Consider the following 24,385-nt stretch of genomic DNA (forward strand, 5'->3'; position numbering starts at 1 on the left):
CTAATCTAGTTGTAACCTGTTGCAATTTTGAGGAGTCATTGGATTAATATAAGAAGTAATTGCGATGATAGACTTAAATGGTGCATAGCATGTGAGTTTGTTGAGGAGATACCCCGGTTTCATTGTTTTTTCTGCTGCTTCATTATTCTGAGGCTGTGGCCAGCTTAGCTGGAGCTGGATGGGTGTGTTCAGATCGTATCCAGTGCTGATGGTGTATGGAACAAGAAAACTTCTGCTTGCCTCATTCACATCCCTTTCCCTATGAACCTAAGATGCAAAAACTTGTTTTAAGCTTGGGTGCAAGAATTACCTTCACCTTCTCTTGTTTCAAGATAAATACCATGGGCCCGATATCTAACTTATTGGCATTCAATTTGGTTCTTTCTTACCCCCACTGAAGGCTCTTGTATATGCTCAGCTATTGAAAGAAAAAAAAAAAAAAGGTTGACAGATGTATATATGCAGTTATTTAGATCATACCCTTTTCAATTCTGCATTTTCTTTACAAATGAGGTCTAGCTTCTTGTTGAGTTCTAGTTTTTCTTGATGAATGAGATTTGCCTACAATAAGACAAAAGAAAGAAAGCGGATGAGGGGAAATTAACACTTGAACATAAACTTAAGAGAAATTTAGTTGTTTTCTCCAGCAAAACCTTCTGGTTTAGTTCTTTTATTTGATCAGTAAATATTTGTTCCTGCAAATAGAATAGATATGGAAAGGTTCACGTCTGTGCTATTTATAGATAAAATCCAGAATTGCTGGATTAAATTGTAAATAAGGCTAATACTCATATACCTTCTTCTGTCGGACACCCTTCAAGCTCATTTCCAATTGATTTTCCAGGTTCTGTAGATCTTTGGCATTCAAACTAGAAAGTTCTTCACCCATCAATTGCCTGTGCATACCAAGAAGGATATTGTATGTTTATAGAGGTTATGGGCCTATGCCCTTTCGGAAATCTTTCCATTCAACGTTCAACTTATTGTTGCAAGTGACATACTAAAGAGTATTCTCGTGGCAATGTCAGGAGCAAAAAGATCTTGTCAGGAGCACAAAGGATTGGCCCCGAGACATATTTGAAGTTGTGTTTAGGTGTTGAACCAGACTATCAGTAGCCCTAGCCCAAAACCCATTCTAGTCTTGCAATTCAGGTCCCGGACTTTTGGGATTGGGGGGTTCCTAGCTGTGTTAAGAGTTTTATTATTATTTCCCAGTCTCAAGGACTCAATTGGCAAACGAGCTTGGTCTCCACAGCCTGTACGTGCTCAATCGATGTTGTCATAACATTGTATCTGGTGTATGAAAATGGATTCTTTTTACTTCGGTGATGTTATAAATGATCTTCATACTGCACCATGCGTGGCTTTGAAGAGGATTCAGGCCATCCTTGCAATTCCTATGTTAACATTTTGGAATAATATCTAGATTAACACACCCAAGACCATAGGAATTGCAAAATGACCCCGTCTATATGACCATAGATGGTGGAGAATGAAAGAAATGGCATTCGAGGCCTGGTAATTTCAACTGGAAAAAGGTTAGTAATTGAAGTGAGCTATGAATGTAACTCGACTCTTGGAACATTAGTTGATGAATGCTTTCCTCAAACCCACCTAAATCTAGATATGTTGTGTTCTAGTCTTCTCATTTACACCCATATATATATATATATATATTTCCCTTTGCAGCTAAGTATAGCAGTATCAGTACTGCTTCTGTAATTGCAATGCATGTGCAAAATGCGGGTAGAAATAGGGACTTTTCTAATTTTTATTGTTTTATTGACCATCATCAAATAATTGTACTACCTGTGACATTCTTGCAAGTACTGCAATTGTTGCCTCAAGACTGCTGCCTCCATTTGCCAAAACTAGCAAGTAGAAACCAATTATTAGCCTGTGGAATTTATTCGTGCCATGTGGGACTGCATGCTTAGATCACTTAAAGACTTGGAACTATATAACATTACAAAAATATATATATATATATATATATTAGCAGATGCTGATCTGTTACTTCTGAACTATTCTGCTTAAAATGGCGGGAAAGGGAGTTAACAAAAAGGCATAAAACAATACAGGCAAGAACCTGCATTAATGGATACTACCTTGCAAGCTATTCTTTAAATGTTGGTGGTCTTGATGCTTTTGTGCACTGTTGGGAGTAAAATATGACAATATGCAGATGCCCCAATCGATGCGAGAAATCCCTTGGAGGAAAGTGATGATTGGTTCAACAATAAATTACCTTGACTTCCGAAGTTGGATTGTTCTGCTGGTATTCTTCCTCTTTTGCTTTGTTGTAACGCCCAACAATAGATTTCATGCTGATAAATATGGGTAATATATTCGTTAAACTCAAAATGGGCCATCAATTTTGCAGAGAATTATCACATTCGTCATTTCCATGAGATTATGACAGTTTAATGCAGTAAGAATTAATAAAAACACAAAAGAAAAGTAGAATCTGGAGCACATTCACTGGTCATATGTAGCTGATGGACCTCGTCATGCTTTGGGTCCAAAGTTATTTGCTAGGTATTCCCCTAGCCAGGCTAAAAAAATATTCATATCCTCTTCCAAAAAACTGAGAATTATTTTGCAGCCAGCTTAACGTTTTGAAATGTATTAATCTCGTGTTTATCAATTTAGTAAAAAAAATAAAATTTTATACCTTTAAACTACTAGAGTTTTATACTTTACACATTTTTTTGTTTTTTGATAAGTAAGTTACATACCTTACACATTAAACTATAAAATTGACCTTAAAACTATAAAAAATTATGATGTACGCTATGAGTAAAAGATCAACTATGAAGATTGCGTTACGTCGCATATATATTTGCAGTTTCTATAATGGGATAGTACAACGTTGTTAGTTGGATAATCTAGTGTCCAAAACATTAAAAAAAGAAAAAAACAAACTAATGTTGATCTGGAATTGAACTGATGCATACGCAAATTATACGGGCTGCTAGCATTTGTTATGGCCTAAACGGGAAGTTAGTCGATAAAGGGAAGGAAGCTATTGAATTGAAGGGATCAAACGGTGTGTTTCTGTATTAAGTAAAATTGTGCATTTTTAGAGATGAAAGAAGTCTATCGTGTGGGGATTGAAAAGCTGAGCATTGAATAAGTAATACGGTGTGTTTTGTGTAGAAAGAGAATAACGGTTTTAACTGTAAGGGAATCAATGGAGCCAGTGGTTTCTATTGTAAAACGTTGACGTTTTACCTCTGTAACTAGTATAAGAGATTGAAGCTAGTGTAATGCTTTCTTGTTTAGAAAGTTTAATACAAAAGATGGTTTTGGAGGTTTGAGATTCCTTGAAAGCCTCTTCCAAGAATCAAGAAAGTGATTCTTAGGTTTCTTCATCCATTCTTTGTTTTGTGTACATTTGTCTTGCAGTGGTTTCATAGTTCTGGGTATTATAGTAGAATATCCATTACAATTGGTATCAGCAGTTGTCGATTCTGGATGGCAGAAGGCATGCAAGGGGTGTTGAAAGGCCAGGAAGAAGGATCGCAAAGGCAACATGAAATGTTCCATAAGCAATTGGATTGTCATAAACAGGCCATTACGGGTATATTTGAAAAGTTACAGCATGTTTCTAATATGCTACGTTCATTGGTTGAGTCAGCACAAGTTAATTTTCAAAGAGAGGGAGTGAATGAACATAGATGTCCTAAAGATAGATCTGTGCAGGGAAATTTTCATTTGGATTTTCCAAGATTTAGTGGTAGTGATCTTGCTGGATGGGTCTTTAAAGAAAATCAATATTTTGACTATTATCAAATACCATTTCATCGGAAATTGATGGTTGCATCTTTTCATATGAAGGGTGAGGCGTTGGTTTGGTATCAAGCTGCATTGAATTTAGGTCAGTTCAATTCTTGGGAGTCCTTGGTTGTTGCAATGCAAGTTCGATTTGGGCCATGAAATCGTGTTGGCTATGAAGATGTTGAGTCCAGTCAATCTTGGTGTTGATATGGGTTAGCAAAAATCCAAGAAGAGTGCCTCTTTGTTATCAAAAGGCCCTGGAGAGGTGTGCTAGTAGTAACTAAAACTATGTCAGAGACTAATAAAGTGCAAAAAACCCCTTTAGCAATTAAAAAAGTTTTTTTCTTAACAAATGGAAGAAAAAAGAAAGAATGGCCTTTGTTTCCATTATGATGACAAATGGAATCCTGGACATGTGTGTAAGACTCCAAGAGTATATCTGATGCAGGTGGAGAACATGGGTGATAAGACCATAAAAGTTGAGGAGGTTGTGGATGAACCTCTAGTGACTAAAGAACAATTAGTGACAAAAGATGGAGAAGGGGTGAAAGTGTCTATTCATGCAATTTCTGGTTGTTCTACCAGTAATGCCATGAAGCTGTTGGAAAGGATAGGAAAATGTGTGGTGGAAATCTTGGTGGATTCAGTGAGTACACACAATTTTTTGGATCCACTAGTAGTGCAATCTGCAAGATTAAAAGTACATGAAGATTCAAGGTTACAAGTAAAAGTAGCTAATAGGGACCAGTTGACTAGTGGGGGAAGATGTGAAGAAGTCATTAAAGTTCAAGATTCTAAGTTTAGAATTCATTTTCATGTTCTGACACTGGGTGGTTGTGATATGGTCTTGGGAGTTTAGTGGCTCAAGACTTTGAGGCCAATTAACTGGGATTTTAACTCAATGTCTATGAGTTTTTCAGTAGGCATCAAAGGTTACCTTCAAAGGGTTGAACTTTGAGGGCATAAGGGTACAAAATGGAGCTGGTAGCCTTTAAATCTTCCGTGGTGTGGCAGTAAGGTTGGTTTTTACAACTAAAGACTGTGGAGTTGAATGTTAGGCATACCAGCTAGGTGAAGGAAGTAGAAATATTATTGCAGGAATTCAAACAGGTGTTTGCATAACCTGTTGGCTTACCTCCTAATAGGACATTTGATCATAACATTCCTCTTAAGGAGGGTACTGGTCCTATTTCTGTCAAGCCTTATAGGTATCCTCACTATCAGAAAACTGAGATAGAGAATATTATTCTAGATTTGTTGAAAACTGGAGTGGTTAGACCCAATCAGAGCCATTTTTCATCACCAAACCTTCTTGTTAAAAAGTCAAATGGTTCATGAAGGATATGTGTGGATTATCGAGCTTTAAATCAGGTAACAATCAAAGACAAGTTTCCCATATTTGTGATTGATGAGCTACTTGATGAATTGTTCGGAGCATCGGTTTTCTCTAAACTTGATTTGAGGTCTGGATATCACCAGATTTGGGTGAAAAATGTTGATATAGAAAAAACAGCCTTTAGAACTCATGAGGAGTATTATGAGTTCTTAGTAATTCCTTTTAGGCTTACTAATGCCCCTGCAATATTTTAAGGGTTAATGAATGATGTGTTTAAACCTTTTTAAAAAGGTTTGTCTTGGTGTTTTTTGATAATATCCTAGTTTATAGCAGAAATTTGGTGGACCACATTTTACATTTGAGGGCTATTTTAGAAGTATTGAGGCAGCATAGCTTATATGCAAAGACGTCTAAGTGTAGATTTGCCATGCATGAAGTTGATTATTTGGGTCATATTATTTTTGGTTTTGGTATCAAAGTTGATCCTCTCGAGTCCATAGTTGAATGGCCCATTCCAAAATCCTTGAAAGCCTTGAGGGAATTCTTAGGTTTCACTGGCTATTACAAAAAATTTATCAAGAATTATGGATCTGTTGCTGCTCCTTTAACAATCTTGTTAAAAAAAGATTGTTTTCAATGGTCTGAGGAGGCATCTAAAGCTTTTCAGAAATTCTGTTACTAGTCCACTAGTACTTTGGTTACCTAATTTTTCTAAAAGTTTCACCATTGAATGTGATGTTTCTGGTATTGGAGTGGGGGCTATACTCATGCAAGAGGGTCAATCTATTGCTTTTTATAGCAAGACATTAAAGGGTAAGGCATTGCTTTTATCTACTTATGAGAAGGAATTGCTAGCTCTTGTTTCTATTGTAGCCAAATGGAGACCTTATCTGTTAGGGGGAGTTTTTCAAGTGAAAACTGATCAACAAGCTCTCAAGTACTTTTCACAATATGCAGGGGCTAAAATGAGGAGTTTAAAGTGAACTGCTGAAGATGAAATGGTGCCGTTGAGACTTAAGAATGGTGTCATTTGAAGAAGGAGCGAGGACGTTGCATTTTATAAGGAGCTAAAGCTGTGCGTTTTTGTAAAGTGTTGAAACTATATTGAAGGAAAATATATTGAAGTTTTAGAATAGATTGAAGGTGTTTGCATATAGAAGAAGAATTGAAAGGAAATTCCAAGTGGAAGATTGGGTGTTTCTCAGATTACAGCCCTACAGACAGAAGACTGTTGCCCTACGCCACAATCTTAAATTAGCTCCAAGGTTTTTTGGTCCTTTTAAGATCTTGGAGAGGATTGGGATAGTGGCCTATAGGCTGGAATTGCCTACTTCTACAAAAATACATCCTATGATACATGTCTCTTGCTTAAAGAAAAAGTTGGGTTAGAATGTCATACCACTTTCTACATTACCTCTGGTAGATTCTCAGGGACAAGTTCAACCTCAACCCGAGAAAATTTTACAAAATAGAATCAAGAAACTCAGAAACCATGTAGTAACTGAAGTTTTGGTGAAGTGGTTAGGAGCTGCTGTTGAGGATAGCATTTGGGAGCTTCTCTATACATTACGTGACCAATACCTGCACCTTTTGGGCAAGTTCCTTTGAGGGAGAGGGGTGTCAAGTCCTTGAGGTCAAGGACATTGTTAAGAGGAAGGGAATGTTATGGCCTGAAAGGGAAGTTAGTTGATAAAGGGAATGAAGCTGTTGAATTGAAGGGATCCAACGGTACATTTCTGTATTAAGTAAAACTGTGCATTTTTAGAGATGAAAGGAGTCTGTCCTATGGGGATTGAAAGGGTGCATATTAGATAAGTAATATGATGCGTTTTGTGTAGAAAGGGAATGGCGGAGGGAATCAATGGAGTTAGGGATTTCTATTGTAAAATGTTGACGTTTTGCCTTTGTAAGTAGTATAAGAGACTGATGCTAGTGTAATGCTTCTTGTTCAGAAAGTTTAATACGAAAGATAGTTTTGGAGGTTGGAGGTTCCTCGAAAGCCTCTTCCAAGAATCAAGAAAGTGATTCTTGGGTTTCTTCATCCATTCTTTGTTCTGTGTACGTTTGTCTTGCAGTAGTTTCATAGTTCTCGGTATTATAGTAGAATATCCAGTACAGCATTCAAATGAAAAATAGAAATTAAACTTTCGGAGTATGACTGAAAGTTGATATATAATTAATATGTGGCTGACGGACAATGAAGGCAACAATAAGAACAAAACAAAGTAAAATCAATTATGTGCGGTCATAGAATTCCATCTCCCTCTGAAATATATACGTTCTTCTCAGACGAATTAAGCACATATATTAGCAATTTCTGGAAGATATTTAAATATAACATAATTAATTAAACAGTGGACGTACGGGATCTTTGTATCTCTAGAGCTTTTCCTATATATATTTATATATATATTGAGGATGTCTGTGCAATTCCTCATAATGCTTTTTAATATGAGTAAAATGTATTGTTTTCTCCTAATATTTTGTTAGTTATCATATAAATGGGGTTTGAATTAAATTCTTATAATTAGATGCATTGTATTAACACATCGAAAGTTTTAACTATTGAAAATGAGAACTGATATTAATCATGATCATCATCCTCTAATATAGCATTAAGTGATTGAAAAACTATATATCATTCACTACATATTATTTAATCAATTGATGCCATATAAAGGGATGGTGTTTAAATGATGACGGCCAGATGGTGAATATAACTTTTCATTGAGAATTACCTCTCACTAATTGCCAGTTTTTTTCGCTAGCTAGGCAGTTTTGTGAAAGATCTAAAAGAATTACGTACATAGCAGCTTACATATGCAGATTACGTAAGCTTATTAATATTTCATGCACTTGGCATTCTACAATATTCCACCCTAGATATATAATTAAGGTTGAAATACTATTGCAAATAAATAAGTAAACAGTTTTGGAAATTAATTATCTAGCTTAATGCTTCTAATGCGTGTATTATTTTTTATTAATAGCCTGCAATTTTGTCAAGTGACAGATGGTTCAGGTACCGATTCTCTTCCCTTCCATTGACAGGGTATATATAAATACATGTCTTATGATCTAGATCAAGTACCATAGCCTCATGTGAGTGTACTTTGACATTTTCTACTCAAAAATTAAGACTTCAAAAATGCATTTAATTATTAATATCGAAAGATATTGTAAACTGCTTCAGAGGAAAATATATAGGAAAAGAAAATTATGGCAAACTGTTCGAAAGGATATTGGTGCATATACTATGATCACTAGCTCATGCTAGTGGAACCTACCTGAGGAATTCCATTTGGCTGTATCCCGGCCATTTATTTTGAAATGTCTTTTGATTTGACAAGTTAATGCTAGCTGCGCCCTATTTCTAAGCACTAGTAAAGAACCAATAATATTGTGTGAAGTACATGCAGAACTGATCATGATCATGTAATTCTCTCATAAACTCTATTCACCGACCCCATATGCAAGCATGGGATTTGGAACGTTGTTCTAATATTCCTAGCTCATTCAAATCTCTAACATCCTTTTCCGGGCCGTATATATAGTAATGTGATCTCGGCACCATATAGTACTGTTACTAACTTACTAGATCGATCGGCTCTAATTCTATTTGCAATATTTAAGTTGGCTACTAGTACTTAATTTAGGGTCAATTAATTAAGCAAATGCGACTAGACCTTTTCATAGCCATGCGGCCTGCTCATTTACATGATTAGTAACAAGGTGATTGTTGTCACTAGAATCGTGCATTATTGGAGATAGAGCATGACATAATAATACAGAAGAACTCTAATTAACCCTCAAGCGCTATATATATAATTTCAAATTTCTGTGTTTTTCCTCCATTAATGTTACATCAACAAAAATGCAAGAGACAACTCGATCGATCCCAAAACGAAAAGACTGAAGGAGCTAAAAGAAACTGGATATAGCTAGAGAGCTGGTACGTTCCGTACGTCATTATAAGTTCTTGATCCACTGTTTATATATAACCACCCTATGACTCAAGTAAACGATTCATCCGTACTTGTATGTCTAACCAAGCCATGAATTTCAAAACCAAAGCAGAAGAATGTGTGGAAACTTTATATTTTCCTCCAAAAAGTAAAGGTTTAACCAGCTAATTAAACTAAAAAAAAAAAAAAAATACCGACGTTCTAGCAAAATCTCTCAATTATGAACTTTAACAGATCGAACTATATATCTTGAAAGTAGGAAAATGTTGATTTCCTTGTCGAAACAACGTCACCGATGACTTAATGGAATATATTAGCTTACAGATTTAGTTTCTTACTTTCTTGAAGTAGATGCATGTCCATCTTCGAGGACCTTCATGAAGAGGAAAGCATGCATAATCTATGTTAGCAAAATCCACCTGATCAGTATTTCTTCGGTTGAACAATCCACCTCAGTACTGTTACCAACCGTATGTATCCAAGAATTCCAATATAAATCTCAAGCCAAAATACTTTTTATTTGGAATATTATACTTTAGTTATATATAATGGAGCTAAAAAAGGCAAACAGGAAAAAACAAAAACAATATATATATATAGCAAACAAATGCTGGTAAAAGAATTTAATTACACTTGGATCAATGAAGAATATGTAGAACTTTATGATCTGGAGAGTGAGAGTGAGAGAGAGAGAAAGAGAGGGAGAAGGAGAATGAAACCTTGTGCTGGCATAATCGTATAGCTTGTTGGTGCTGGAGAAAATAATCACTCCAACTTCTGCATCGCAAAGGATCGAGAGCTCCTTGGCCTTCTTAAGCAATCCATTTCTACGTTTTGAAAAAGTCACTTGCCTGCTCGTGGAATTATCAATCCTCCGGATCACTAGCTTACCTCTCCTCATCGATCTCTTATTCCTCCGATAATCCTAGCTAGGGTTTTTGTCGCTCCTCTTATCGACTAGATCTGCAGAACAAAAGAGTTTATAGATTGCTGGATACCATCACAATCAACAGGGGTAAAGCAGATTGTTTTTTTCTGCTATTAATCTGTGAATATCAAGAAGGTTAAGCTTGAGCTTATCAGCAAGCCCAAAATCAAAAAGGAAAAGAATATGAAGATCTAAATATAACAAATGAAAAGGAAAAAAACAAAAGTACTAGAACTTGAGCTTACCTGTTTCGATCGTTAATGGAGGAGTAAGGCACTAGATCAGAAGAGAGGAGAAAGAATCGTCGCTCGCTGTATTCACCTGAAGCGCCTGAGATGTGCAAATCTTATGCTTCTTATGGAAAGTTGAAAGTGGCATCCAACGGGGGTAAACGTCCTTGGTCTTTATTTAAGGTGACAATTATCGTCTCTGAGCACCCAAAACCACCAAGTAGTTTCAAATTGAATCGGCTGATCTCATACTCGCCCAAGTGCTTAAAAGAATTGTACTCGCTTCTATTTGATGACAACTTGGCAAAGTATCTATCGAAGGGTGTGAAGCACTGTGACGGTATCCGGGGAGAGTTGGGAGGTGCCAGAGACAGATTGCTATGGACAGGCGTCGATACCATTTGGCGAGTATAACAAAACTTTAATCCGAGCGATTATGGAGGCAATGGGGATTCCTCGTACCTGGAGAGGCCCCCATGATTCTTGGGCTCGTGGAAAAAGCAAAATACGCTCAGCGATTAAAAAGATAATAATAATATAAACACTGGGGAAGGTTTTATTCTTGAATTTTGCTATATGTAAGTAAAATTATATATTAATATATTAATATTGATTTATTTATATTTAAAATTTAAATTAATATTATTTTTAATAAAATCTATTTTTTAATTAATTATATTAAATTATTATATAATTATACTTATAATTAAATTTTTTCTTTATTTTTTTTAAGTCTAGGGAAGGTTTCTCCTCAATTGAGCTGCTCTTAATTTCCTGTGTCTATATAATATATGTATTTTCTCGTAAAAAGCACCAAGCCCCACACGAAAACTATTCTTTGCAAATGGTTCCAAATAATCGGTCAGGGTGTGTATACACTGTATCACCTTACCTTATTTTATCTTATCTTATTTTTAAATATAATTTAAATATAAAATAAATTATATTAAATACAATTACTTTTATATTTTCTTCTCGTATTCTATTAATATAATTAGACAAAATAATTATTTTATATTCAAAATAATAAAACAATCAATCATATTAGTAGAATGCGTAACAGTATATAAAAATGACTGTATATAAAAATTTTGTTAATAAAAAATAATTTAATTTTTTAAAATCTCCAAATAAAAATGATATTATAAAACTATAATCTAATAATATTTTAATTTTATAATATTTTTTATTCAACTTATTTTTTTTCATTGCTCAAAACTCAAAAAAAGTCAAATTTAAATTATCTCACTACTATTCATAAACTATTTTACTATTATTTACAAAATTATCATCTCATCTCATTTTCCAAATTAGCCCTAATCTGCTTAATTAGCTCAGCTAGCTAGGTCAAATTATTAATGTAATTAATTTCGTTTTAATTTTGGCTTAGATATATTTAGCTTGACTACCATGTTTGAATGTCATATATGTCTTCCTCTTCGTTTACTTTTAGAATAATTATATGCGTATAACTCTTTTTTTATACGTACAATAGTATCTTAAATTATTGATCTTTGTATATGACAATATTATTTTTATAAGTTATTTTATAAAAATAGCTCCAATTTAAAATAAAATTAATTATGTTAATGGTTGTTAAAAAAAGTTGTATGTGTAACGTTTATTATTATTATTATTATTATTAAAATTTTCTGAATTTATTCATAGACTCAAATTAGTCAAGTAAGGTTTGAAATTAATTAGCTGGAGTTGATCATTTATGTAGATGCTTACAATTAATGTCTCCTATTGCAATAATATTAGTGAAATGAATGATCAAATTTAGATTCAAGACTTAAGCAAATAACTTAATAATTTGCTTGCGAAATAAAATTAGAATCTTGATCATCTATTCTTTTCTTATGATCCAAGTGGCCGCAATCCTTACCGTTATAAGGTAGTTAATCATTAGTTATAATATGCATGAGTTGTCTAATTCCAGTACTCAGGATGATTGTTTTTTTTTTTTTTTTGTAAGCAAGTAATGTATTAAAAAGGAGGTTCAATTACAAGAAAATTGAGAGGGATCTTCACCGCTATGAAAATCTAAAATAAAATCAGGAATCCAACTAAGGGCCAGGATCAAAGCTTCCAAACTTAAGGTTTGTAGTTGCCCGTTGCGCAATGTGACGTGCAAATCGGTTTTAAAACCAATGACTTTTTTTTGCTTTCCAATATTCTTTCAGACCTGTGAGCATGAAGTGGATCGATATCATGGATGAGAGATTGCATGCACCAGTGACTAGTAGATTTGGCAATTCTTGTATGTGACTGCTTTGATTACAAATTCGGAATCGCCTTCTAAGATGATATTTTCCAAACTAAGGATGATTGTTTTGTATACAATTAAAGCAGATAATTTGGAAGTAGTACCGGAGCATAGGAGCATCGTGATATTTAAATATCGAAGGGCTCTAATTTCTCTAAACTCTGATGAAATTTGGACAAAGAACACCATGGAATTATCTCAATTCTTATAATTAATATATGCTATAATATTGTTGCTAAGAGAGATTAGAGTAATTTGTTTTTCTTGTCTAATTCATAAATATAGATATTAGCGTTTGTTATACAACCAAAGAAAGATATAATCCATATTAGCTAACGTTAACGTTGATGAATTTTATATAAATATATATATATATAATAATTAGCAAGATGGTTAGTTTGATCATGCTGATCATCTCTATTGTTTGGCCTTATTAGCACCACCAGCTGTCACGAATATATTATACAATACGTGAGATTCACGTACGTGTCACCATCTCAATAGACGTTTAATTTGATCATGTACAAATTAGTGCTATTTTTTTCCTCGGTGGACGTCCTAATTAATTTTAGAGAAATGCTATTTATTATATGAGTGTTTATAAAATAGAAGGATAAAAATGATAAATTATATACTAATATTAATATATAGTGTGAAAATAATAAGTAGAATTGCACCAACTTTTGGTAGGAGTTTTTGCCGATCTTTTGCTCATGATCACCGGCCCAGCCAGAATATTGCTCCAGTGCTACTACAAGCTGGATGAGTTGAGGATCCGGATCCATGTTGCATGCTACGAACTTCTCTAGGCGGTTTGAAACCCCAATCAATGGATTTTCTCACGACAAAAATGGTGGATAATTAAAAAAGTCACAACATGATATATATATGCATAGATCGACGAGAAAAAAAAGATATGCATAGATCGCGTTACTGGGCATGGACCTTTTTATAATATAATATAATAACCTACTAGCTAGCTAGCCTGACGTTAGATCATATTATAATAGAATAATGATACCAGTACATCATATTTCATAACAAGTTTTACAATAATACCTTAAAGAATTCTTATAAAATAATATCATTTTTATAAATTATTTTATAAAAAGAATAATGTTACGTATAATTATTTTTACGTATATTTTATATATTTTATTAATATAATTAGTTATATTAATTTTTTTAATATACAATTAATTATATAAATTGAATGTATAAAAAAATATGTAAAAGTGATTATATATAAAGAAAAATATAGTATAAATTATTTTACAAAAAGCCATTTCTTACGCATAGAGCTCGAGGGCCAAACCAGCATATGACTGTCAATGTTATGAACTAGAGGTTTTTTATTTATAAATAAAATTACGTACTAATCTGCGTGTTAATATTGATTTCTTCATATTTAAAATTTAAATTAATATTATTTTTAATAAAATTTATTTTTTAATTAATCATATTAAATTAATATATATATTAATACACAATTATACTTATAATTAGATTTTTTCGTAATAAGAACGTCCTAAAATTTATAGATGAATGGCACTTGGCACCCCTATATATGTTCTCTCATTTGATACAATCGAATATAAACGTGGATTGCCGAAGGCCCAAAAATTTATCAAAAGCGATGACGTAAATAAAAAACACAGCATGATGCATTCATGCTTACTCGTTAAATACCACAAAGAGAAAGGATAACATAAAAAAATAGCGTGCGTTGGGTGCTTCATTGGGTGTTGTTTTTGTTTTTTTGATGAAAAGATCTCATTCTCATATATTCATTCTCAGAATTACATTTTTCTCCAGTTGGATATATTCATTCATCCACTCTGGAATGTCCTCTAACCAAACTAACTCATTATCACATTGAAAACGGCTTGCTCGCGAGCTGACCTACCTACCTTCGACCTGTAAATATAGCAAATCACTTGGAGATTTTCCTTATTAATTAGTTTAATTAAATGCGCCTAGGTTAGCAGCATGATATATATCACCAATATTTTTATTCTAAAATGCTACAAACTTCGACATTTTTTAATATATATATATATATATATAGACAGCCACAGGGTGTATGTACGTTGACTCCCCAAAATTATTTGTCTTAACAAATTTATAAGCAGTGCCATACCATAGCATGGATTATAATTAGTACTATTATTATTTTAAGTTTTGACATCTAGCTTCCATCCACATGATCAATAAATGCTGCATGCATGCATGTGACACGTTTTAAATAAAATTTTCGACATCATGTTTAACTCATGATCACGAATTATTAGTGGTCGGCCGTCACTTTAGTTGGGTGCGTTAGTGCATGATATTGTGCTTTTAGGGTAAAACGTACGATTAGAGCATGGAGTGATCATATAAATAAAATTTTCTGCTAATTGCTCACACATTTATAATAATAATTATTTTGAATGGTGGATATATACTATTGGCGTCACATGCATGCAGCACCAAGCAGTAGCTACATTAATATATAGTAAAATGCCAGCTGATCCTGTCGACCTCGACCAGCTAGCTTTTTTCGGTATAAGAAAATTGTTTATTTGTTATTAATTATTTTTCTTAAAAATGATTATTTTTTATCAAAATAATAATTCTAGTCACAATTAATAATCATTTTCGTCACAAATAATTCATTATAAATACTAATTTATTAATTTGTAATAATAATTATTAGAAGTACTAGAAGCTTGAGTACTAGTACTGCCTGATTATGATCTAGCTCAATTCGATACTGTTGTTTTATAGTAAATCTCGATTAATCAAATTATACAATTTAAATTAATAAATTATTGAGACAATTAATGATCGGGATTACGAGGACGTAGAAATAAGATCAGTAATATTGATCGATCTTGGACGCGCGTCCCTTACGTATTATATATATATATATATATATATATCTTAATCGATCGATCGCTATTAATTCAAGTTCGATCGTAAACTTATAAGCTGTATTCATCGATATGATCAAGCTTGCTGCATGTAGATATTGGAACAACGTACCTCCGCCCGTGGATCAAACTGATCAGCTTCATTCTGGGAGGGCTATAACTAACTATAATGTATAAGAGACCGACGTGGGACGTGCGTACTTGCTAATTAATGTACGAAAACATATATGAGAGTCCAACCGGTCGTACGTACGTACTCCTTAATTATATTAATCTAGCTTACAATAAGCTAGCTTAAAGCAGGAGAGTACTCGGAAATTATATATGTACAAGCACATGCGATTCAATTCATTTAGTACTGATCTTTGCATGCGTTCGCTAGCTAGCTATAGCTTGAAGGAAACAATATCATTGAGAAAATATTACATTAATTAATATACCCGAAAAATTTTATTTAAAATATATCAGCATGTATGGCATGCATTGCTCAAGACAAAAAAACAAAAAAAAAAAATTCTTCACAATCATTATTGCAGGGAAACATATATCACGTACGATCTGGCAAACTATTATAATTAATTAATATATAGCATCGCATGCATATTATATATTGTATGTTTCTTAACATATATATATAGCAGTACCTGTAACGAAATATAGATTGAAGAGGTTGCACAGATAAATGGGAGGAAATCGTCTTAATCATTTCAATAATAAACTTGGCTGTTAAATAGCCTTACAGATAACTGAAATAAAAAACTGAAAGCAATAACATAGCCCACGTTTAATAACTGCTACAAATGAAGACTAAATCAACAAGTAAAAAACATCCCAACATGAAAGGAAAATACATAAGTGGTAATAACTGACCACTTAAACAATACACTAAACATAAATCAATAGTACCATGAAAGAAATCACACCATGCATCTAATTAACGGCCGATATTGATCGACGAATAAGAGATCGAGGGCGCAGCACCCGTACTGGTTAAAGTTGGGGTTAAGAGTGGGGCATCTGCAGGGACATCGTAGCTGGGAACTGGCATCTTCTTTGGAAGATTTGGCAACGGTGCCTCGAAATTGAGAACCTGCATGGCTTGCCTTATGGACGGCCTACGACTTTGATCTGGGTGAGCGCACCAAAGTCCAACTGTCATCAAACACTCCATCTTATTCGTCTCAAACTCCATGCCCAATTCCTTGTCAGCCACATCACAAAGCCTTTCATTTCCATACGACTCCCATACCAAAGCAACCAGGGGAACGTGAGGCCCCTCGTATTCGGGTTCTGTTGGTCTTCTTCCACATGCTATTTCCAGCGCCACCACCCCAAAGCTAAAGACATCTGTTCCTTTTGTTGCCTTTCCTTTTCTTACGTATTCTGGTGCCATATAACCCCAAGTTCCGGCCACTCCAGTTGTCCTGACGCCTAACTCTTCATCCATCATCCTGGCTAACCCAAAGTCCCCAAGCTTCGCATTGAAATCTGAATCCAGCATTATGTTGCTCGATTTAATATCTCTATGCACCACATATTGCCCTGATTCTTCGTGCAGATAAAGTAGCGCAGAGGCAAGACCAAGTGTTATGTTATACCTCACTGCCCATGGAATCATTGTTCTACCTCCGAAAAGGTGAAAATCAAGGCTACTGTTCGCCATGAACTCGTAAACGAGAAGAAGATTGCCATTTTCATGGCACCAACCGAGGAGTTGGACCAGATTTTTATGTCTCAATCTACTAATGATTTTTACCTCTGATATGTATGCCTTCTTTCCCTGAACGGAGTGTCTAGTAACCTTTTTGACTGCAACAAACTGATCCGAGTCCCTCAAGAATCCTTTATAAACCCCACCAAACCCTCCTTCACCAAGTTTACCTTCTTCTGCAAAGTTGTTCGTGGCTTGAACAAGTTCAATATAAGTGAACCTCTTTGGTCCTGTACCGTTTTCCATTTCTCGTTCCATGGACTCGGAATTCTCTAAAGTACCCCTTTTTCCTTTTCCTCTAGTCCTCTTCCTCCATGCAAACACCGACACTAAAACAACACCACAAGTTGAAATTAACCCACCAATCACACAAGCAACAATCAATCCGACACTAAAGTTGTCTGGTGATGATTCCATACTTGTTACAAACTTCCATGAAAGGATCATGTGTGTCGCAAAGTAGTAGTAGGATCCAGCAGAAAAGCCAATAGACACCCATTCAGGCAGAACTGCCGATAGGTTAACATGATATGAAAGGCTTGTATCGATCCCACCAACAAGTGGTTCGTCTGGGAAAGTCCATGATACGCTTAATTCGTTGGCCTTAGAATTATAACGGATACTAGCATCAACTCTTGATGCACTTTTCAAACTCCGGCCCGAATCTTTGATTTTTTCTGATCGGATGGAATAGATGTCGATACCGACATGTTCACCAGCGATTGCATCCCATTCCTTATTGTTGAAGGTGTCGAACTCAACAGCAACTAACTGATCTTTTCTTGGTACGGTGAAATTGTCACATTGGCTAAAAAGTGCAAGGCATCCTCCCCCAGAATATACCGGGAGCACAGAACCTTTGGGTGCAAGGAAAAAGGCAAGCCCATCTTGGCCTGGTGGAGTAACCGTTGATATTTTAAATGAGAAATGAGTAGTGAAGTCTGTGAATTTACCCGTACTCCGATTAAAAAGTTGCATATCTTCAAAATATACGGCTCTGCCGGCGGAGGTATTGTTAACGGAGGGACTGTTGAGGGATAGAACTCTATTTAGGATGGAAGCAGTGCCATTTAACTTTAGCCTGCCATCATCTGTAAAATAAGGGAAGTTGAATGATAGAGCATAGCTCAAAGGAAGATGGAACAGAGCTAAGTAACTGACAAAAACCCAATGATAGAAACAAAGAGTACTAAGGTTACAGCTGAGATGCATATTGGGAAGCGAATTATGCAATGAGAGTTTAGGAGGAAAAAGTGGCATTCGAAAATAAGCAATTGTGCAGGTAAGGGAAGACAAAGACGAGCTTGTTATTTAAAGTGGTTGCTACCGTGGCGAAGGATATTTCTTGTGTGCTTCTTTGTATCCTTTTCCTAGCTGCTTTTGAATATGTCAAATGGAGCGTCGACTGACTCTTAATCTTTGAGTTCTTCTCCTTCTTCTTCTTGTCCTTGTCCTTTAAGTGGACTTGTCCGAATCGTACGATCATCATGCACTATTAAGGCAAGCAGCAGCATGGCACCAGCACAGCGCAGCAGTACTCACAGCAGCAATTCATCATCACGCACTCACAGCAGCAATCCATCATCACAGATTATTCCTCAATCACAGACTCTGCAAATAACCACGTCTCAATAACAGAATTGTAGACAGATGGCATAATATGAAAGGCTGACAGATTTGGGTTGTTATTCATGTGTCTATAAAAAGGCACTGCTCTGTATTGAAACACAGAAATGGAAATATGAGGAAAAGTTTTATATTGTCTTTCTTCTCTAGACGTTTTACATTTTTTCTGCATAAGTTGTTTTAACATGCACGTACTCGCATATATGTGTGTGTATGTATGTGTATATATATATATAGATGGATTTATTTATTTTGTCATCACATGAGCACGACTATTTGAAGGACGTACAATATGCATGAGAATAATTAGTTTATCCATTAATTAATTGCTTGTCATACCCGTTATCCTTCATGTGAGGCTGAGGGTCCTATTAACAATACTTGTGGCCGGGGAAAGCATTTTTTAATCAAACATTTAGAACAACTTCAATCGAGCTAGGCCCCAACGAACGTATATATAGCTAGCTGGGGTTTGCCTTGCTAGCAAATGAACTTTAAATTCCAAACCTAGCCAGCTAGCTAGACCGAATTTTAATAATTTAACAGACCATACATAAATTAATGTTATCAACTGCGTGCATGGGATAAAATTAGCCATGCACCTATCTATTTGGAAGATTTTTAAGGTAATGGCCTAACCTTCATGAGTTGACAATTAAAAGCCCACCAAATATATATATATATATATATATGAACGCGCTTTTGATTTAGACGACCTGTTGACGAATCCCCGCCTCTTAAAATCTTGGAAACGTCGAAGGTACTACAACTGGGAGGAGTAGTACTAGTAGTGCTATATGTATATTTCGTTAATTTTCCTCGTCACTTCTTCTAGCTTTATTATGGCGATCTATTTATTGACCGGACTAACATCAAAGTAAACTAAGATCATGGATGTATGCATCCCATGCCTCTTTAATGTCTTACAAATTCTCCAAACAATTAATATAAGCTAGCTGTCTTGATCTGACAGTGATTTATTTCTACAAAGAAAATTGTATATATATAGTCTCAGTCATCTAGGCAGCTGCCCACTGGAGTCTATTTAGCATGCAGGATATAATCATTTCAAAATAAGTGCCTTGCCCAGTTTTCTTTTTCGTGTGGAAGAGCATTTACTTTTGCCCGTTAGGTACGCGATGACTAATATAATGGCGAAGACCTAAGACGGGTTCCGCATTGCTGCGCCCCGCTTGTACGTAAATGCTATTGCTATCCTGCATGCAGCACTATTTGAACGACCTTCCAATTCAATGAAATTAATATTGGAATTAGTTGGAAGAGAAAAGAAGCGGATAGTTCATTTGTACAAAAACAAAAAAAAAAAATGATGTCCAAAATTAAAACATTGCAAATCTAAGGCATGGTTTGGATAGTTAAATGAGATGGATGATCTATGAAATTATTTGTAAATGATAGTTGTTAACGTTGTGTTTTGCATGTCTTTGAGCCAAGTTCTCAGCAACTCGGGTCTTCGATCCTGAGCCTGCAGACACAAAGAAAATACAACAAGATTGAAGTCGTCATGGTGGCCAGGGAGTCTCTGATGCCAAAATTAGTATCATTTTAGAGTTTAATGCAAATACGTAGAGAGTTCAGAGAGAGCTCGTAATACCTAAAGATCTTCTTATATACCTGGTTTCGGGGGGTCGGCTGCACATTCGCTGTGTCAAAAGTACATGACACCTTAATTGCGTCCTTAGTAAGATGTCAAAAATGTGGCTTGACCTTCTACCCCATCTGCCTAGTGGCAAGTGTGCTCTCGATTCCGTTAAATCCATCCCTTACCCGTTGTCAGGGGATCAATGGCTTCCTGTGCTTATTGCCTGCATGCTTGCTTAGGCCTAGGGGTGAGTTCGGTCCGGTCCGAGGAGGTTTTGTGGACCGGACAGGACCTATTCGGTCCAGGGTTTTCCCACCCTGGACCGGACCGAACTCCATCAGGACCGGTCCGGTCCTATTCGGTCCGGTCCGGTCCGGTCGGTCCATTCGGTCCGAGGTTGACTTTTTTTTTTTTTTTTTTTTATCTAATGACATTTTTTTAATATTTATGTAATTATATTGTAATATATTTAATATATATACATATAGTATTATATATATATATATATATTAGCAATATGCTAATACTATTAGTCTATTAGTAATAATACTATAACTAATAAATATATATAATAATAACTATACTATAACTAATAACTATATGTAATAATAGTAATAGTGATAACTATATATTTATGTAATATGCTAATATTTAATGACATTTTTTTTAATATTTATGTAATTATATTGTAATATATTTAATATATATACATATAGTATACTATTATATATATATATTAGTAATGTGCTAATACTATTAGTCTATTAGTAATAATACTATAACTAATAAATATATGTAATAATAACTATACTATAACTAATAACTATATATAATAATAGTAATAGTGATAACTATATATGTAACTATATGTAATACTAATAACTATACTAGTATTAATAACTATACTAGTACTAATACTATAACTAATAACTATATGTAATGATAGTAATACTATATGTAATACTATATTATATAATAGTAATACTCTTATTACTAATACTCTATGTAGTTATAGTGATTTAATACTAACATATTATATATTAAGCTAACTATATTAATACTATTATAAATTTACAAATATATGATATATCATAATTTATTCTATAACTTTTATAATATGTTAATACATTAATATATATACTAGTATTATATATATATTTTTGATCGGTTATACTAGTACTATATATTATAGTTAATAGTTATACATTAAAGAATATAGTAATACATTGATACTAAATATATATAGTTATAGACTTATAATGATTTAGTTATTATGAATTTATGATTAGTATAACTATATAATTGTATTAGTATTAGACTATTAATAATTCAATTTGGCTATATTATATTAGTAATATTAGTTATGTTGAATCAATTAGTTAGTATAACTATATTCTACATCATTAGTATTAATATAAATATTAGTATTAGTTATAACTATATAGCCTATATTAGAATTGAGTTTTAGAGTATATAATAGACTAATAGTATTAATACAACTATATAAGTATATTGTATAGTTATATATTAGTTTTAATTATAGTGATTAGTATAATTATATAATAGTAGACTATTAGTATAACTATATATTAGTATTAGTTACTATTATGGTGATTTAGTATATTATAATTTATATATTATATTTATACTATAACTCTTATAATATATTAATATATACTAGTACTATATATTATAATTATATATTAAATAATATAATAATACATTCATACTAAATATATATAGTTATATTTCTAGTGATTTAGTTATTAATTTATTATGATTAGTATAACTATCCAAATTATAATAGTATTAGACCATTAATATAGCTATATATTAGTAATATTAGTTATGGTAAATCAATGCTTTAGTATAACTATATAAGTATTAACTATAATAATTTTTATATATTCATTAAATATAAGTATAGTGATATTTAAATTATATTAATTAAAGTGATAAATATACTATATAGCTATACATAGTATTAATTATAGTGATTAGTACAACTATATAAATTATATAATAATATATTAGTATTAATAGTAGACTATTAGTATAGGTCACTATAGCTATTGTTGAAGTATTAGTTATAGTGATTTAGTATAACTATATTAGTATAACGATAGTCTATATTAAACTATTAATATTTTTTTATACCATATATAATTATATAATTAATAATTTAATTATAAACAACTATTATATAAATAATATATATAAATAATATTTTTTTTTTATTTCTATTCGGTCCGGTCCGGGGTGAAAAACTCCCAGACCGGGACCGGACCGAATCTTTTCGGTCCCTTAAAAATGGGACCGGACCGGACCGGACCCAATTCGGTCCGGTCCAAACAGTGCCGGTCCGGTCGGTTTTGCCGGTCCGGACCGGCCGATGCTCACCCCTACTTAGGCCTCCTGGGGCTGGGCAGCATAGGGGGAGGCCAGGATAACGTTTCATTTGCTCCCTTTACTTTGGGGTTAGGCCCCTTTGTGAGTCGAGGGACTGTTTGATCGGTCTAGGCCCCTCGTGTATCTGGGGCTACATTTTGGGCCCTTGGCCTAGGGAAAAATTCCTTTATAGTAGTGAAATAGTAGTTTGAGTTAATTAGATGTTTATGAAATTTTAAAAAATGAGAAACAAAAATTTGAATAAAACATTATAAAATTAAAATATTGTTAGAATATAATTTTTGTTTTGAGATTTGAAAAAAATAAAATATTTTTTATATTTTGTTTGGAAATTTGAAAAAATTGTATGATTAGATGAACAAGTTAAAAATTTAAAATTGAAAAATATTTTTGTTTGTGGTGTTTGGATATTGAGATGAGATGAGATATTCTTTTTGTTAGAAATACTAGATCAAAGTACACAGCGGAAGCGATATTACCTCATCGAAAATATCTTGGATCTAGTACGGTTGTTCCACGGATTCTTCAACGTGGTTGATCATTTGTTTGAAATCTTCACGTATCGATGGTGGAGTGTGCTACGTGGTAATACTAGAGCAAAACCCACGAATTTCTTAGCGTAGATGCCAGGACTAGAGAAAACCATTTAAGAGAGAGATCGTTTGTAATTTCTACACATACTCCTTCCAAAGAGGGAAGGGGCTATGTAAACTCACCAATTATAGTGAATTTGTTCTCCAACACCCTATGGACGTAGGCTCTATACCGAACTATGGAAATCAGTGTCTCGCTCTTATTTGCATTCTATTTATGGATGAACTCAAGCATGCCCTGACGACCACCGGGCCACCCCCATGGGCTAGATTCCATTCTACTTGTTGGTGCTAATTTTTGGCATCAACACTCCGAAATCAAGTTGGGCATCTCAACCCAAATTTATTCGTAATTGATGTGAGAATATAGCCATCTGATGAGGTGACAAAGCCACAACGCTTCAAGGCTCAAACGACAGGGAAAAAAAAAAAGCTTTCAATTGGTAAGAAAACGCCACCTAAATATGTAAAGAGCCACTTTCAGTGTTGAGAATTAATGATTATGGGCTGAAAGTAATAAAAACTTTCTTGGGCTCGATAAGTAGAGAACTAGGGCTGAAAGAAACTGTTCACATCGAGATATGAAAAGGAAAAGCTAGTGAATTAGTAAAATCGATACGTTTCCTCATCGATCTAAGTCCGCAATGTCTGAAGTAGATTTTCTGCAATTCCTATACGTATTAGATACTATATAATCTATATGTATATTTAGAATTAAGGTCCTCAATTTTTTAGAGATTCGAGTGGGAGAAAGATAGAAATAAGAATTACATCTAATTTTTTGAAATATTTATACAAACAACAATAAATATTGTCTTACTTCACACTTCTCCTTTTTTTTCCTTTTTATTTTTTTTTTCTACTTCAACTTGTTCCAAACCCACTTAGAAAGAATAATTTTAAGTTATCCAATCTCAACAATTTACCTTTTATTGGCATCCCATGTTAGAAAAAAAAAGTATAGATTGTTTGTAATATTTTGGAGGACTGATAAAATGATGGCATGGCTTTTGGATTAGA

The 24,385-nt window shown here is 33.8% G+C and overlaps 2 protein-coding genes across 2 annotated transcripts; both read right to left on the minus strand.

Moving 5' to 3' along the window:
- LOC122309395 (MADS-box transcription factor 23-like) lies at window positions 1-10,385 on the minus strand. Its single transcript, XM_043122873.1, has 9 exons — window positions 10,255-10,385; window positions 9,801-10,044; window positions 2,249-2,327; window positions 1,810-1,871; window positions 797-896; window positions 654-695; window positions 481-561; window positions 113-267; window positions 1-16 (listed from the first exon to the last, which is right to left on the minus strand). Exons 2-9 carry the CDS (start codon window positions 9,980-9,982, stop codon window positions 1-3), a joined length of 717 nt encoding a protein of 238 aa, XP_042978807.1. The 5' UTR covers window positions 9,983-10,044; window positions 10,255-10,385.
- Window positions 10,386-16,192: 5,807 nt separating this feature from the next.
- LOC122309264 (L-type lectin-domain containing receptor kinase IX.1-like) lies at window positions 16,193-18,431 on the minus strand. The gene has a single exon (XM_043122670.1). It carries the CDS (start codon window positions 18,392-18,394, stop codon window positions 16,358-16,360), a length of 2,037 nt encoding a protein of 678 aa, XP_042978604.1. The 5' UTR covers window positions 18,395-18,431; the 3' UTR covers window positions 16,193-16,357.
- Between the last annotated feature and the right edge of the window lie 5,954 nt (window positions 18,432-24,385).

Source organism: Carya illinoinensis, chromosome 5 (genome assembly GCF_018687715.1).
Source record: "Carya illinoinensis cultivar Pawnee chromosome 5, C.illinoinensisPawnee_v1, whole genome shotgun sequence".
NCBI classification, from domain to species: Eukaryota; Viridiplantae; Streptophyta; class Magnoliopsida; order Fagales; family Juglandaceae; genus Carya; species Carya illinoinensis.